The sequence below is a fragment of the Phocoena phocoena genome, chromosome 7, assembly GCF_963924675.1.
Source record: "Phocoena phocoena chromosome 7, mPhoPho1.1, whole genome shotgun sequence".
NCBI lineage: Eukaryota > Metazoa > Chordata > Mammalia > Artiodactyla > Phocoenidae > Phocoena > Phocoena phocoena.
In genome coordinates this window covers 20,845,119-20,863,388 of record NC_089225.1, presented here as the reverse complement: position 1 = coordinate 20,863,388, position 18,270 = coordinate 20,845,119, and the positions used below count along the sequence as shown (strand labels likewise).

The window sequence follows — 18,270 nt, the reverse complement described above, 5'->3', positions numbered from 1 at the left end:
AAAATTCAGAAAAGACAGGTGAGCAAAAATAAAAAGTAAGAAATAAGAAGTACAAATACTGTTTCAAGACCGTTTCTTCTAGAATGTAATTCCACTTTTCTAAATAACATGTTTATAACTACATTGCTTGACTGCTTAATTTAGGCATTATCTATTAGGGTTTAACAATTTTATATTACTCTGTAAACACACAGGCAAGCTTCGAAATCTTTGTGCTTTAAAAAAATTAATATTCAATGTCTCCCTTATTATGACTAGGTAAAATACCATTCACAGCTGAGCCCCAGGGTGTGCTATGATTACATTGCTTTTCTTTTAAGACATTCTATTTATCCCAGCTTTAATACTCGCCTCATTTCACCATTTGCTTACTTTCTGTATATCTGTCACTAATTCATCCCCATCCTGTCTGATGGACCTGTGAAACGCACCTCAATACAGCAACTGCACACTAGGTAATCCATTGGTTTCTTTTGTTTTCTAAGACCTTGCTCCTGGAATGCTCTGCCCTCCTGTTTCACTCTGTGTTGGACCTCCTGACCAGCTGTCTCTTTGGGAGTTCCTCATCATTATCCTGGAAATGCCCTTGGCTACCCTCTGTGTTGAACCCCTGTGTACTGGGTACACGGCTTCCTCTCTCTTGATTAATGCATTCACTTTAGGAAGGTAAATTTTCCCATAGCTTCCCGAAGAAGGTACATGAATGATATTAACGGTAGTTTTTCATTGTCTCTATTTCCTCTGAGCTCTCTTCTTTCTTTCTGTTTTGTTCTGTGTATTTTCATGTTAGAGGCTATTCCCATATATCGGTTGATCCTTGGCGATTATTTGTATTTAAGAGGCGGAGACTAAAAAGTGCCAGAGGCTCGAGGGGGCTTGTGGAGTGGACAGAGACCTGGATGGTTGGGTGACGGATTCCCCTAGTGTCAGGATGCGAGGTAGGCTTTTCTCTCAGCTAGTTTGCCCGAGAGAAGGAGAATCCAAGCTCCTGCCTGTAGGTTATAAGGCTGGAGAGTCATATGTCAATATGGAGGCTTTCATTTATCCTCACATTTTCACTCCAGCACCCGGTTTCTGCTCTCAGCTGTACCTAGCTCCTTCGCATCTTTGTTTCAAGCTCTTCAGAGAATAAACTTCCAGCCAGGAATGGAGAAGAGCAACCCCTGACAAGTGGAGCAGGACACAGGACAGGGAATCTGGAACCAACTCCTTGTACAGAGTTTGAAGCAACCCGTTTCAGACTCACCTGCAACCCCACCTTCAGAGGTACCTGGTATCTTTAATTCCTGCTCCTTTCTGGGGTTATTATTTCTTGTTGAGTTCTACCCTCTGCAGGCAGTGAGCAGAACAGAGAAAGCTGACTACTAAACTGGTTATTATTCATCCATACAGTTTTTAAAAAAATAAATTTATTTATTTATGGTTGTGTTGGGTCTTCGTTGCTGCGTGCGGGCTGTCTCTAGTTGTGGTAATCAGGGGCCACTCTTCGTTGTGGTGCACGGGCTTCTCCTTGCAGTGGCTTCTCTTGTTGCGGAGCATGGGCTCTAGGCGCACGGGCTTCAGTAGTTGTGGCATGTGGGCTCAGTAGCTGTGGCTCGTGGGTTTTAAGAGTACAGGTTCAGTAGTTGTGGTGCATGGGCTTAGTTGCTCCGCGGCATGTGGGATCTTCCCGGACCAGGGCTCGAACCAGTGTCCCCTGCATCAGCAGGCGGATTCTCAACCGCTACGCCACCAAGGAAGCTCATCCATAGTTTTCACCTTCCAAAATTTTGTTGATGTCGTGCATGTGTGATTTTACCATCTAGGTTTTTGCTGTTCTTTTTCTTTACCTTTTATTTTTTTTGTTTGGCTGCATGGCTTGCAGGATCTTAGTTCCCAGACCAGGGATTGAAGCCGGGCCCTGGCAGTGAAAGCACTGAGTCCTAAACACTGGACCATCAGGGAATTCCCTTCTTTACCTTTTTTTTTTTTTTTTTTTTTTTTTTTTTTTTTTATGCGTTACGCGGGCCTCTCACTGTTGTGGCCTCTCCCGTTGCGGAGGACAGGCTCCGGACGCGCAGGCTCAGCGGCCATGGCTCACGGGCCCAGCCGCTCCGCGGCATGTGGGATCTTCCCAGACCGGGGCACGAACCCGTGTCCCCTGCATCGGCAGGCGGACTCTCAACCACTGCGCCACCAGGGAAGCCCCCCTTCTTTACCTTTTTAAAAAATTAGTCTACCATCATTTTAGTGAGGTTTGTGGAGAGAGTGGAGAAAAGCTTGTACATTCAATCTTTTAACTGGAATTCTATACACATTTAAAAAGGCTTTCAATATATATTACCACATTACCTACTGGAAAGATCTTACCTCTACATTCTCACCAGAAATGTTTAAGAGTGCCTTTATATCTCACGTCATTCCTTATCAATACTGGATATTACTCATCTAAATATTTATAATACCTGAATTTTTTTAACTCAGGGTGTTATACATAAGCACCCAACTATAAATCATATTCAGTTATATTTCTAGTATTAACTTATAATGTCTTTTCAACAGAAAATCTCAACCTCTAGCATACAACCTCAATGAGGGCAAGAATTTTGTCTTTATTGTTCACAATTATATTGCCATCTTCTGGGACAGTGTTGGCTACTCAGTAGGCACTCAATGAATATTGGTTAAATAAATGGATAAAGAATTGGGGTGGGGCTTCCCTGGTGGCGCAGTGGTTGAGAGTCCGCCTACCGATGCAGGGGACACGGGTTCGTGCCCCGGTCCGGGAGGATCTCACATGCCGCAGAGCGGCTGAGCCCATAAGCCATGGCCGCTGGACCCGCACATCCAGAGCCTGTGCTCCGCAACGGGAGAGGCCACAACAGTGAGAGGCCCGCGTACCGCAAAGAAAAAAAAAAAAAAAGAATTGGGGTGGTGCTCTGGCCAGCTGTGGCTAAGGGGAATGTCCGCATCCCCCTCCTATTGGAATCCTCTTCTTAGGTGACCATTTTTCACCTGAGAATGGCTTCTACCTGTGGTACATCTCAGAGAGGTCTCGCTAAGTGAAATTTCAAAATGGCAGCCTGTGGCCAAAAAGGACCTACAGGCATATTTTGTTCGGCCTTCAAAGTATTTTAAAAAGGGATGGGAAGGAGATTTCACATAAAGTCTCCAGCTCTCTGGCTTCTCTTGGCAATTGGAAGATCCAGCAGTGCTGGACTACCCATCTGGAATGGACAACACCAATTAGAACTGGGGAATGGATATCCCTGTAATTGGGGCACATAATTTCAGTTCACCACTGTCCCTACTTACCCCACTTCATTCATTTATGTGCCTGCTTTGACCCTGAACACATTGGAGCTTTTGGCTTCAGCTTCAACCCATGATGGTGAGTGGGGTTTTAGGGACCATTCTGATGTTTTGGTAAGAAGAAAACAACGTCTGGGTTTTACCCTACCTAGTAAATCTCATCTCACCATTCCCCGCACTCCTTCAGAATTTATGATCTATCCCATGTTTGAGTTCAAACAACGGATGGGAGACAATTATACATAAATACTCTCACATTTCTGCAAAGTCTGGGTTTTCTGAGCAAAAAGCACTAGGAGACTAGGTTGGAAGATGACTGAATGGCAAACATGCCTTGGAAGTTAGAGATAAGCTATTGCTCCAGAAAGACTGAAGCTGGCTTTGCCAAGAGCTGTTTACTTACTTAATAGGGTAAAAAACAGACAAAACCCAGAGACACATTTCCCCCTTCTCCTGGAGACACTTGCTTACATTTCATAGTGAAGGTCTCTCTTTCTCAGAAGGGGAAGATGGGTTGAACTGCCAGAACTCTATACATAAGCTCTGAGTCTCATAATTTCAGGGTCTCCTCCTACGGTGCAGCCTCACTACCTGTGCAGGTAAGCACCTGGTTCTCATTTGTGTCAACCTGTGGGAAATCGGGCTGCAGGGAACTGGCACTAGGATGCCCTGTGGGTGATAAGTGCTCTGCTTTCTGATCCAGAGGTCATGTGCTTCCAAAAGGAATATAAAAAAAAATAATAATAAATATCACTATATATACGCAAATGTTATAAATATAAAACAGAGATATATACATATATATAACATAGATATATATAAAAAACAACATTGTATATAAAATAACAACCCTCTTCAGTGGCAGTAGTTTTGTGTAATCATTCTGTACCCACTGCCATGTGGATTACACCTGGAAAAATTCTTCATTTTGACAACTTTTCCTCAAACCTCAGCACCAAGATCACTCCATCGCCATCGCCTGGCTTAAGGCCGACTGTGTTCACTCTACTACTAAGAATATCTGATAATAATAATAATAATTTTTGGGACTTCCCTGGTGGCGCAGTGGTTAAGAATCGCCTGCCAATGCAGCAGACACGGGTTCGAGCCCTGGTCCTGGAAGATCCCACATGGTACAGAGCAACTAAGCCTGTGCACCACAACTACTGAGCCCATGTGTCACAACTACTGAAGCCCGCGCTCCTAGAGCCCGTGCTCCGTAACAAGAGAAGCCACTGCAATGAGAAGCCTGAGCACTGCAACAAAGAGCAGCCCCTGCTTGCCACAACTAGAGAAAGGAAGGAAGCAAGGAAGACCCAACGCAGCCAGAAATAAATAAATAAATAAATTTATCTTAAAAAAAAAAATCTTATTAAAAAATAATAATTTTTCTTGTTACAGTGTTTTCCTCTTCTAATATGAAGTATAGTAGCCGGAGAATTGAGGTAAGAGTAGTTTGAGCATTTTTGACTTAAGGATTAACCAAAGCATCTTGTTAGAGACAAATCCTATCAAAGAACTCAGAGCCCAGGGCTTCCCTGGCAGCGCAGTGGTTGAGAGTCCGCCTGCCGATGCAGGGGACACGGGTTCGTGCCCGGGTGTGGGAAGATCCCACATGCCGTGGAGCGGCTGAGCCCGTGAGCCATGGCCACTGAACCTGCGCGTCCGGAGCCTGTACTCCGCAACGGGAGAGGCCACAACGGTCAGTGAGAGGCCCGCATACCGCAAAAAAAAAAACCCTCAGAGCCCAAATCCTCAGCATATATCTTGGAAAAACCACAACTCACATACAGTTTATAGAGGAGCTAATTTCTGGGAAAATTATATCTTGACACATATATTTCTTTTCTGGGGTGTTTCCCGTTGTCCACATAATGAAGTGAGTAGCTCTTTTGGACATATTTAATTTTTCTTCTTTTAACGTATTGAGAAATGAGGTAATTCTTTTTCCATTGGTAGAAAGATTTTCCTAGTTGTCTCATTTGTAAGTAAAGTGTTTGGAAAGAGCCTTGCAATTCTCTCAACTGACTCTTCTGTATTCTATGAGCCTTTGAGAAAATGCATAGGTACTGCTTAGTGTTGAAAAAAGGACTTTATTGGCCTAAAAAGTAAATAAATGAAATAACGGCTGTTACTGCAGAGGTGTTTAAGCACTGGGAGAATCTGTATTTTGAGAGATGGAAGAAAGTCATCTAGGTAATGAAACTAGGGGATTATACTGCATCTCACCTGTTTCTAATGCCTGTTTCTAGTGTCAGTTTCCTTTTCCTGTCTTCTTACACACAGGTGGCAACAGAATGAAAATTAAACATAAAGCTCTCAATTACCACTTGTGATCTATGCCTATAAATATTCTGATATAATTAATTATCAAATCTCTATACCCGGAGGGTTGGGTGGTGGAGGGGGAAGGCCACAGTGAAAACTGTAAAGTTAGAGCTTATAGCTTAACCAACCAAAAAGCTGAATATTATATATTGGGTTACACTGACCTCTAGAGGTTGATAATAATATAAACTTGCTTAATTTGAAAATAGAGGGCCAAGGAGAATTAAAACCCATTTAGGGAGCTAACTCTCAAGTGTATAGTGAGGCACATTTATAAGCCACTCTCAACAAAACAATTCAGCCAAATAATGAGGAACAGTTGTGTTCTGAATACAAATTCTGGGTTGGTTTGCAACCTAACGATCACTATTACAGTAAATGTAACAGCAATTTTAAGCTGTTCTAAGGGGGAATTTAAAAAATCTTAGATCAATTCTATGGAAAGTAAATAGAAAACAGAATGAAATAAAACAGAAAGTAAACAGAAAAGAGAATAGAAATTTTAAAAAACTTAAAAGTTCTATTGTTTACAATGTAGGGCCTTTATTTTAAACATATAACCATGAATCTTTATATATATTAACATCGGTTTTTAAAAGTATTGTCTTACCTTGGTTCTTAAAAAACACCAGGCATAAGATTTTAGCTTTTAAAACTGTGATCTCCAGGATAACTTTGTACTTTAAAGGACTTCCTAAAGAGAATCTTGAAATTTCTTCAGATTACTTTATTAATATGATATGCGTATGTTTTTCTGCATTCATTCTTTTTCTCTTTCCTTTTAGTTCCCTCAGCCACCATTGTCACCCTTGCCTGTGAGATCCTGTCTTCTTACTATACCCCCAAATCATAAGGATCAGAAAGAGAGAGAAAGAAATATTCCAAGCTTCATATTTTTCATACCTAAGCTTTCAGAGCCTGTTAGTCGATCTGATGAGTTTAGACCATCAAACAAGCAGAAGGAAGCACCGTTCAAGGTGTTAGAGGATCAGACTCTCAGGTCATTTGATAGCTCTATCTGGTCCAGAAACATGTGCTCTTTTTGGAAGGCTCACCATCACAGACAACACCTGGAGACAGGAGAGTAGGAAATCCAAGGAAACAGAGTGATGTGTCAACATTGAAATCTCTCACTTTGAAAAAGGACAGTCTTTGCTGTCCTTTGAGAATTTCAACGAAGGCAATTTTCCTACAGATAGGGAAGTGGATATTGACTGCCATGGTGCTGAAGTGAGAAGAGCAGAAGAGAGCACTCAATCTCTTTCGTCAGGAAAGAAACTATGAACGAGATTCAGAAGCTGGATATATCAAACCAGTCAAGTTCCAAGAAGCCCCGCATTCAGAAATGACTCTAAGCCAGGATGAAGGGACTAGAAATGATAAAGCTGATTCAAAAACTGCTTCAGCACATAAAGGGGAAGTAATTGAGCCAAATCATATTTCAGAAGAGTATACTGTTCTTAAGAGTTTGTCCAATATAGTTCCTCATGACCCCATTGAAAAGCTCCCAGAAGATCACAGAAGCATGGAGACAAACAAAAATATCAGTAGCAGAGGCAACCAAACCAGAAATGAACGGGATGGTGCCTCTTATCCACATCACTTTCCCTGGAGATGAAACTCCCAAGGAACCAGCAACAACTAAACCAAGCCTCCAAAAAAGAAAGGGCATCCTTCATAACAACAGTAGCTTCAACATACTTGCAGACCAAGAAATGACAGGCATAAAATGAAAGCCCATAGAAATAAGTTGGATTCAAAGACCAAGGCCAGTAACAGGACACCTCAGAATTTCATGGTTTCCATTGAAAGTTCCATGAAGCCTACCATGCACAAAAACTCAAGTTTCTCCTGCTCTGGGGCTTGTGGACCCCAGACCTCGGCAATCACCCAAGTTTCAAAAGAGAATGCCACAGATAGAAAAGAAGCAATCCACTTACCGGGCTTTGAAACCTAAAAAGCAATCACTCCCTTGCATCTGTAAAAATCCAGGAATAAAAAAGTCTTCTGTTTCTCTCTCTGCTCAACCAACAGAGCCTAAATTACTTAGATCTGAAGTACAGTGACATGTTCAAAGAAATCAGTTCAACTGCAAATGGACGTGGAATCTACGAAACGTTCAGGACTCCTATTTATCGTCAGATGCCAGAGGCTGAACAGCATGAAAACAAATATTTCCAGGAGATATGCTCAGCTCTATTGGGCAGATGTATCACCAATAAATGTCGATCTTCACACAGTGAGAGGACCAGCAAGAGCCGAACCAGACTCTCTCAGAAAAGACCACATATTAAACCCCCAAAGTCTTCTCTTGGCATTAAACAAAAGCACAAAAGTTTAATTTCTAAAGAAAAGCGTTGGGGCTTTCCTGGTGGCGCAGTGGTTGAGAGTCCGCCTGCCGATGCAGGGGACGCGGGTTCGTGCCCCGGTCCGGGAGGATCCCACATGCCGCTGGGCGGCTGGGCCCGTGAGCCATGGCCGCTGAGCCTGAGCGTCCGGAGCCTGTGCTCCGCAACGGGAGGGGCCCCGGGAGTGAGAGGCCCGCGTACCGCAAAAAAAAAAGAAAAGCGTTGCCAGCCTGTAAGTAGTAATGACACTGAAAATGGTGATGGTATTTCAGAACCAGAATAGCAGATAAAGTCTTCAGGAAATGACTTTCTATCTTCCAAAGATGAAGTCCAGCCCATGAACATGGATCAGACTCATAAACAGTCCACCGAACAGAACGAATTCCTTCCTGTCTCAGATTTGTCCATTGTGGAGGAAGTCTTGACGAAGGAGACATTTCTAGCAATCAGATACTTGCCACGAGCCTCAGAGGTCTGCATGAACTCGAAGAGCAAATCACCAAACCCCATTTGTCCTTTCAGGAAACAGCTGGGCACTGCCCAGTGAGAAGAGTTCCAGCAAGCATGTACTGCAAGAAAAGCAGACTATAGTAGCTCCTGGTGAAACTAATTGCCAATCAAATTTTAACTAACGAGGTAGAGTTTGACAGTGTTTCAGATAAGGCTAAAACACTTATGAGTTTCTCTTTCCAAGAGAAACAAGAAAGTGCATCTTCTCAAGCATATCAACGTTGGGCACATTCTCTGGATCATGATAGTTTGGCTAATAAGTCAATTCCATGTCAAACATTTGGAAAAACTTTAAATGATGCAGATTCAATTTCCCAAGGAATTCTAGACCCTGTAAAGAATGAAGAATCTCCAGATGAACTGTTAGGTTGTCTAGCTGCAGAACTACTAGCTCTTGATGAGAAAGATGACAACTCTTGCCAAATAATGGCAGATGAAACAGATCCTGAAAGCCGAAATCTTGCCCTCGGTAAGAGAGGAAATACCATGCGAGAATTAGGGGGAGAGACAGCTGTCAAAATACAGGTGGGTGTAATTACAATCAGAGATTCATTGGGGCGGGAAGGGATCTCAGAAACAATCTGTTTCAAACCCCTTATTTTCAAATGAGGAATCAGTAACCCTAAACAATTAAATAGTTTTATCAAGATCTCATTGTTTGGTTGCAAGTTTGGAATCCAGGTCCCCTGACTCTCGTGCTAAGACGTTTTCATTATGTTGCCTTACTTCTAGAATTTAGCTAGCCTGACACTGCAATGGAATCACTTTGGTTACATTAATATAGCAAAGCTACTTATTGAAATAGGTAGATATTATATTCGGTGATGATGTTTTCAATCAACAAGTAACAGCAGGGAGGTAGTTATGGGTAAAGCATTACTCTAAGTGGTGTGTGAGATAGAAAGAAATTAACACAGCCCCCGAAGTAGCTCACCATCTAGTTCCAGAAGACCATATGAAAACATGAAAAGCTCATTTCTCAAAGATTCCCTGCACCTGAGCATTTGTTCCCAAATGGTTTACTTTAACACAAAAATATTATTGATGCCTCCTGTGTTTTTGGTATTGGGATAAGAACTGAAGACATGATCGGGTAAAAAACTTAGCCGTTGCTCTCAGGGAAGCATAAACAACAATCCTGAACACATTTTTTAAAAATTTGTTTGGCACTGAAGTGGGGCGGTAAGAAGAATATCAGCAGGTAGTAAGGTTACCTTTGTTTTAGTTCTCACTGAAGTATATGAGCCTCCTGTTCTACTAAATTTTTTTTTTCTTTTTTCAGTACGCGGGCCTCTCACTCTTGCGGCGCACAGGCTCCGGACGTGCAGGCTCAGCGGCCATGGCTCACGGGCCCAGCCGCTCCGTGGTATGTGGGATCTTCCCAGACCCGGGCACGAACCCGTGTCCCCTGCATCGGCAGGTGGACTCTCAACCACTGCCCCACCAAGGAAGCCCCTGTTCTACTAAATTTTAAAGACAAACAGCAGGTTTAGCTGAAACATTATTTACTGTACACTAACTCAGGTTATATCACACTCTTTCAGGATCAGGAATCATTATTTTAACTAATTGATCAGAAGAATACACAAGGTAAATAATTATACCATAGCTAAGTTTACTGAGAACTTACTACATATGAGTGAGACACATCATACTGTCTTCTTTCTATACTTCATAACAGCTCCATGAGATCAATACTAAAGGTAATAACAAGTCCCCATTTTGCAGATGCGGAAACTGAGGTTTAGAAAGTCACGCAGGTAGTGAGTGGTGGGGACAGCCCCACACTCTTAATTACTACACAGTGGGAATATTCCTGGTTGTAAAAGGCCAGCTTCACCCTCATGGTGAACCTGGTCTTGGCTGGGGCGTGGGCAGTGATTCACAGAGGCTGCCAGGCTTGGCTGGGTGTTGGGGGTACATGTGTGCATGCCTGTGTGTCTGAGATGGGTCCACCAGCCTGCCATTTCGCATTCAAGAAAAGCTAACAAGCTAGTAAATACTATCAGCCCATAACCCTACCCTGCAATCACAGAGTCAAAAGTTGACTTTTTGTGATTTTTTCATTTCTAAGCAATCCTTAAATTTCAGTTTGGACAGAAACATGAGAGGCTGGGGAGGAGGAACCCAAATGGCCCTCAGGAGGCACCCGTGCTCATTCCCGAGGAAGGAGATCCTGTGCAATGTCTTATTCTTTTTTTTAAATAAATTTTATTTATTTATTTGGCTGTGTTGGGTCTTCATTTCTGCACGTGGGCTTTCTCTAGTTGCGGCGAGCGGGGCCCACTCTTCTTCATGGTGCGCGGGCCTCTCACTGTCACGGCGTCTCTTGTTGCAGAGCACAGGTTCCAGATGCGCAGGCTCAGTAGTTGTGGCTCACGGGCCCAGTTGCTCCGCGGCATGTGGGATCTTCCCAGACCAGGGCTCGAACCCGTGTCCCCTGCATCGGCAGGTGGACCCTCAACCACTGCGCCACCAGGGAAGCCCTGTCTTATTCTTAAGGACCGTCACCGTGCCTCTACATCATCATCATCATTTATGTTTTAAGAACTCAGAGAGGAGATCAAGACAAAGTAGTTTTGGTCCTAATCAAACAATTGGTAAACATGGTCTAAGCTCTACAAAAATATACTTGTTTCCTGACTTCCAGGGGAAGGCCTTTCAAAGTCTACTGTGGATGCACATCTCTTGAGGGTCATGCTGAAATGTAGACACTGATTTGGTATGTCTGAGGCCTGAGATTCTGAAAGTCTAACAGCTGGTCTGTAGGTTCTCCTTTGAGTAGCAAGGGTCTAGAGGACTATGGATGTTTAGTCCATTGCAGCTGGTCTTGACCATTAGACTTGCTTTCATGGCCGCATGGGTGAATGTATGTGCGTGTATGTGTAAGAGAGACAGTATCTATCTGTATGTATGTTTGTGTGTAAATGTGTACGTGTATGGAAGTGTAGGCATATGTGCTTACCTATGTGTATATTTGAGTGTATGAGTACGTTGTGGAAATAGAACAAAGGTTGTTTATTCAGAGCTCACTATAGCAAAGGAGTCAACCACCGTCACTTGTGTTTGGCCGAGACTCAAAAGCAGGCAAGGAGTAGGAAAGCTTTTTAGTGGAAAAAAGGCTTCAGGTGTGCCCTGATTGGAGGCTCTTGTCCTAGGGAAGCTGTAGGTTGGCTAACTAGAAGGGGCCTCCCACGTGATTGGTTAGGGGTGCATACTTGGCCTTCTCTGGTTGGTCCTAAGTTAGAAGAAAGGAAGATCTTACTCTCCACCCTTTCTCTCCGTCCCAAGGACTCAGAATGTAATCATGACTTTTCTTTGTGTCTCATTCTTCCAGACATACAGTAATGGCTTTGGGGTATGTGACAAAGAGGAGAGATTTTTCAACTCACATGAAAAGAAGACATTTTCTGAAAACAGTTTAAAGTATGAAGAACCTATCCTGTGGACCAAGGGTGAGACCCTTGGGAAGGGAGCCTACGGCACAGTAAGTGAAACGCGAAACATGTTGAAATAAAAAGTCTCCACTCCTGCTCGACTCCTCCCTCTTCCCTAATCTTCCTGAGTGCTCTTCCCACCCCGTATACTCTTTTACTTAGAACTCTTTCAGTTGGAAGTAATAGGAAACCCAGCCTAAAGTGGCTTGAGGAAAAGGATGTCCACAGCTTTATGTAACTGAAGGATTTGAAGTAGGACTGGCTCTGGGCACAGCTGGTTTCAGGGGTCAAACAATGTCCTTGGGGATCTGGCCTCTCTGTGTCTCCTTCTGGCTCTGGTTCTCAGGCTCCACAGGGTAGTACAGTGGCCATTGTATTTCAAGCCTCTAATTCTCTGAGGTCCAAGTCCTGTGGGAAAGAAGTCTCTTTGTTCAACGGTTCAAGTTATGTTACCAGAAGTTGGAAGAATCATTGCTGAGTGGCAAAAACAAAAGATGTTCCTTACATTTTGTGAATTGCATAAAAGATCATCTAAATTCCCAGCATTTACACAGATTGGGAAAGAGAAGACTGAACCCAAGCCATTATGATACACATTCACTATGCTACTTATTTATCCCCATCTTGGCTCCAGTGAAACATTCAATTTGCTTAAGTACTTTGCATTTAGGTAAGGATGTATCAGCTAAGAGAAAGACAAGTGTTTGGGAGGCATTTTGTGAACAAGTGTCATCATTTACATTTAATAATAAGGCATTGGTTTGCTTCTAGGTATATTGTGGTCTTATTTGCCAAGGACAGCTAATAGCTGTAAAACAGGTGGCTTTGGATACCTCTGATAAGTTAACTACTGAAAAAGAATATAGGAAACTGCAGGAAGAAGAAGATTTGCTCAAAGCACTGAAACATGTCAACACTGTGGCCTATTTGGGGACATGCTTCGAGGAGAACATTGTAAGCATTTTCATGGAGTTTGTTCCTGGTGGCTCAGTCTCTAGTATTATAAACCATTTTGGGCCATTGCCTGAGATGGTGTTCTGTAAATATACAAAACAAATTCTGCAAGGTGTTGCTTATCTCCATGAGAACTGTGTGGTGCATCGAAATATCAAAGGAAATAATATTATGCTTATGCCAACTGGGATAATAAAGCTGATTGACTTTGGCTGTGTCAAGCGTTTGACCTGGGCTGGCTTAAATGGTACCCGCAGTGACATGCTGAAGTCCATGCATGGGACTCCGTATTGGATGGCTCCGGAAGTCATCAATGACTCTGGCTATGGATGGAAGTTAGACGTCTGGAGCATTGGCTGCACTGTGTTTGAGATGGCCACAGCGAAGCCCCCACTAGCTTCCATGGACAGGATGGCAGCCATGTTTTACATTGGCGCACACCGAGGGCTGATGCCTCCTTTACCAGAACACTTCTCAGAAAATGCAGCAGACTTCGTGCGTGTGTGCCTCACCGGGTAAGAAACTGAAAGCAGGAGGAGGATAAATCCCCAGAGATTCCAAGCAGCTGACGTTTCCCCTGCAATTTATGGCCCATTATAAGCTCAGCTTGGGTTATGAAATCAAGCAGGGAGTGATTTTGTGCTGGAAAAAATCATGATTGGCCATATTGGGTGATTGTGTTCCTTGTTGTACCAAGGTATGGGGGTAATGCTTCAAGTGGGAAGTGCCTCAATGAAATGTCTTATCAGGTCCAGACAATACTTCCTCAAGTCAATGGGTGTGCAAAAATTGCTAAGGATCTACTTATTTACCAATGAGACATCTTCCCAGGGACTAGCCATGGTGAAATGACATCACCTATGCTTTAGCCTCCCTTCCCTCTCGGGGAACCAGTGTTCTCATTCCTTCCTAAAACCAGCTCTCAGGAGAGTATATGAGAAATTCATTCATAACAAGGGAATGATAGGAACTGATTGATTGATGATTGACAGAGTTAATGTATTGTTTCCCCAGAAACACTTGCATTTAAAGCGAGAGGAAGCATTTTGAGCCGAAGGAACAAATCTCTAATTGGAGTGTTTCAAGCATCAAATGGGTAGTGTTAGGGGAAGCAGAAAAGCCCCAGAAGGTTGCCTGTTTTCTCCTGTCCTGAGGCTTCCTGGTACTTATGGAATAAAGTTCTGTGTAAAATGTTAGAACTGAGGCTTCCCTGGCGGCGCAGTGGTTGGGAGTCCGCCTGCCGATGCAGGGGACAGGGGTTCGTGCCCTGGTCCGGGAGGATCCCACATACCGCGGAGGGGCTAGGCCCGTGAGCCATGGCCGCTGGGCCTGCATGTCCGGAGGCTGTGCTCCGCAGCAGGAGAGGCCACGGCAGTGAGAGGCCCGCGTACCGCAAAAAAAAAAAAAAAAAAATGTTAGAACTGTAGGGAGCTTAGAGATTACTTATTTGTGTGGTTTTCAAACTTTTCTTATCCGGGCACTCTCTGCTCATATGAAATCTTAATTCAAAGAATAAAAGATAAAGGCAGAGAGATGGCTCTGGTTAAAGTGTGTATATGTATATGCATGTATGTGTACGGTGGAGGAGAGCTAAAGAGTAGGGTAGGGGTGCTCAAGCCTACGTACCTGGCCTCTACGATGATGTAGAACAGCCTAAAATCCACCCACCTAGTGAGGCTCAACATTCAGTTGCATGTGCAGAATGAGGAAGGCCTGAAACAAACAAAATTTCTTGCCTTTCAAGGAAGTATGCTTTCTTATTGCTAGATGAAAAATTCTAGTGCCCCAGCTTTCAGCAAACATATATGGCAACCTCCAGCTCCCTGAATGGGTTCATTTTATCTTTCTCAGTTAACCTCCAGAACCCACAGGCCTCCCTGTCTGCCGATGAGTGTCTGCTTTAGACTGTCTCCCTCTCCCAGCACATGTGTACACCAATCAGCATGTCCTGGTTGATTTCAGGGGATCACATAGGCCAGGGCAGCAACGCACACTCCAGGGTTGCAGTTCTGGGCACCCCTACATGCAGAGATGCCGTAAGCATTCCAGCATGGATTTTGCAGACAGAGCTCCAGGCACAGAGCTGCCCCCCCACCAAAAAAATAAACACCTCACAAAAGGGACATAAAGGTATTAGGAATATCATATAGACCAGTACTAGTCTTGGAGATTGGTCTTAGCTCTTAAACATACTGCAGTTGCTTTGTTCTGAATTGAACGATTACCTATTATTGATCCACAGAAAGTGCTTGCTATTCTCATTTTCTTTCTAGTTCTCATTACACACACACACACACACACACACACACACACACACGGCTTTAGAGAGAAAGGGTGGAATATTTTTTTCTGGCTCTCCTTTTGAACCATTGCTTCATAAAGCACGCAATACACAACTCACACCAGTAGTAATCAATTAACAGCGTTGTTGTGAAGGGTAAGAGAAATGGTGTATGCAAATTGCTTAGTACAGCTTGGGGTATGTAATTAGGGCTCAACAGTTAACAACCCTTTGGGAGAATACTAATACACCTTACCTAATGAGTGTCATATTGCAAGCCTGCAATTCTATGCCCGAGACCCTAAGGACTCTAGAATCTTGCCTGCTGTCTATGACAATAACTTCTTGGAGGTGTGGATAGTCATAAATAAAGGGGTAAGGCACTCTTAAAGATTCAGAAGTAGAGATGATTAGGTAAAAATCAGGAACAAAGACTGAACAGAAATCAATCTGGGGAAGCAGTAAGAAGCATGGCTGGGGGTACTCCTATGGGCAGGTCTCAGAAGTTCTGGGAAGTCAGGCCAAGGAGTTTAACTTTGTTGAGATAGGCAGTGAAGACCAGAGGACTGCAAAGGATTTGGGGTAGAGAATGCCATGAAGAAAAAGGTCTTCGGCGAGGCAGGTCAGACAGCAGATTCAGTAGAGGGACCTCGAATGGAGGCTATTCTGGAATCCAGAGTTTGGGTTTTGATGGTGATGGAAGCAGTGGGAGTGTAAAGAAGATTCCAAAATATCAGTATTTCAGGGACTTCCCTGGTGGCCCAGTGGGTAAGACTCCATGCTCCCAACGCAGGGGGCCCAGGTTTGATCCCTCATCAGGTAACTAGATCCCACATGCATGCCGCAACTAAGAGTCCACATGCTGCAACTAAGACCTGGCACAGGCTAAATAAATAAACATTAAAAAAATATATATCAGTATTTCAGAGGAAGGTGAATCAGGACTTGGTGATAGAGGATGATAGGATCTCATGGTTTTGAACGTGGATAATGGAAGAAGTAATAGAAAGTTGTGAAAGAGGAACAGTGGAGGAAGTTGAAGGAAACATTTGAAGCTGTGGAATTGTTGCTCAGGAAAGCAGTGAACATTGGAAGTGCATATTTGAAAATCATAAGGTTGGTAGCTATAATGAAAAAATTAGAGGGCTGAGGAAAATGTTTTTGAAAGTGCTCATGGGAGAAGATAACAAAATATGCATAGAATTAAGTCCAGTACACAACTGGAAAAAAGGGAAGGAGGGGAGTTGCCACAGTGTGGGAGAAGAACAAAGAGGACAGTTTCTCTTAAGTAGAGACTGTTTCAGAGAAAAGGGGGTAGTGAAATACTTCAAATGCTACAGAGATGACAAGGAGGGTGAGCTCATTAAATTTGGTAAGGAGAAGGTCATGGTTAGTTTTAAAAGAGCAATTTCTATAGAGAAGAGTAGGCCAAATGGTAAGGATTTGGGTTAGTGAATGTTGAAAAAGAAATCTTCAGGTTTGACTAACTTAGAGAAATTTGGCAGGAATAGAAGAAATAGGATGGCAGCTAGAAATGGTAGTCATTTAAGGATTTTTTTGAAGAGAAACGAGATTTCTGCATATTTTGAAGGCAGGAGAAAGAGCCTCCAGAAGGGGAGAGGTTTTTTATTTTAGAATGATTTTTGGTCACTTGTTTTTTTTTTTTTTTTGCGGTACGCGGGCCTCTCACTGTTGTGGCCTCTCCTGTTGCGGAGCACAGGCTCCGGACGCACAGGCTCAGCGGCCATGGCTCACGGGCCCAGCCACTCCGCGGCACGTGGGATCTTCCCGGACTGGGGCACGAACCCATGTCCCCTGCATCGGCAGGCAGACTCTCAACCACTGCGCCACCAGGGAAGCCCGGTCACTTGCTTTTTAACGTATTTTATTTTTATTTCCATTTTTACCTGGTCATCTGCTTCCAAAATGATCAAGATAGCCAGTTTAACGAAAAGAATGCCTTTGGAATAACCAGTGACCTGTTCATTAGTTCATTGACTAGGTCATTAGCAAAAGCTTTTTGATTTCTTGAGGGGGAATAAACCTAAGCCGTAATAGTACTAATTAAGTAACTGCCTCCCTTTATGCTCATCCAAGAGTGCCCCAAATGGAATTATTCAAATTAATCAGCAAAACATATTTAAATGTCTACCTCTTAAAGGTTTTTCAATCCTGGATATCTCAATTTAAAAAATAAATTTCATGCTAACTAAAAGTGCATTAAACTGTACATCTAAAAGCGTGAATTTTACTGTGTATAGATTATACCCCAAACAAATTGATAGAAAGTACAATGGAAAAGGAGGGACTGGTTTTGAATCATAATAGGTACTAATTTTTGAATTATTAGTATGTGACACTGTTTCAAAGTTGTATATGCATTTTTAAACATTCTCCCAATGGGGACTTCCCTGGTGGTCCAGTGGCTAAGACTCCCTGCTCCCAATACAGGGGGCCCGGGTTCGATCCCTGGTCAGGGAACTAGATCCCACATGCTGCAACTAAAAAGATCCCTCGTGCCGCAACTAAGACCTGGTACAGCCAAAAAAAAAAAAAAAATTATTTTTAAATTCATTATTAAAAAAAATTCTCTCAATGAATTGGGATCGACATATACACACTACTATATATAAAATAGGTAACTAATAAGGACCTCATGTATAGTACAGGGAACTCTTCTCAATACTCTGTAATGACCCACATGGGAAAAGAATTTTAAAAAGAGTGGATATATGATATAATTGATTCACTTTGCTGTACAGCAGAAACTAACACAACATTGTAAATCAACTATACTGCAATAGAAATTTAAAAACACACTCTCCCAGTGAGTTAGGTGTTATTGTTATCCCCATTTTACTGATGAGGAAAGAGTTGGAGTCCCTCACCTAAGATCACACAGTTAAAATCTGGAGTCTGGACTCAATCCAAATCTGTTTGACTGGCAGAGGCTGTACTTCCATTGTTAAAGTTGGCATTTTGAGTCAACTGAATCTAGTTGGCAGGCACGATACTGGGTGCTGTTTGCTCTAATGTGTTTTTTCCCCTTCTTAGGGACCAGCATGAGTGACCTTCTGCTGTCCAGCTCCTGAAGCACTCCTTCTTGAAGAGAAGTCATTGA

General features: G+C 43.0%; 1 protein-coding gene across 1 annotated transcript in view; it reads left to right on the top strand.

The window, feature by feature from the left end:
* Positions 1-18,270, top strand: part of MAP3K19 (mitogen-activated protein kinase kinase kinase 19) — a 43,786-nt gene extending 25,516 nt beyond the window's left edge. The window contains 15 exon segments of the mRNA XM_065880134.1: positions 4,693-4,736; positions 6,405-6,694; positions 6,696-6,890; positions 6,892-7,152; positions 7,154-7,329; positions 7,332-7,452; positions 7,454-7,657; positions 7,659-7,975; positions 8,183-8,386; positions 8,389-8,457; positions 8,460-8,578; positions 8,580-9,002; positions 11,815-11,964; positions 12,686-13,383; positions 18,204-18,270. Coding sequence (XP_065736206.1) covers positions 4,693-4,736; positions 6,405-6,694; positions 6,696-6,890; positions 6,892-7,152; positions 7,154-7,329; positions 7,332-7,452; positions 7,454-7,657; positions 7,659-7,975; positions 8,183-8,386; positions 8,389-8,457; positions 8,460-8,578; positions 8,580-9,002; positions 11,815-11,964; positions 12,686-13,383; positions 18,204-18,270 — 3,338 coding nt within the window.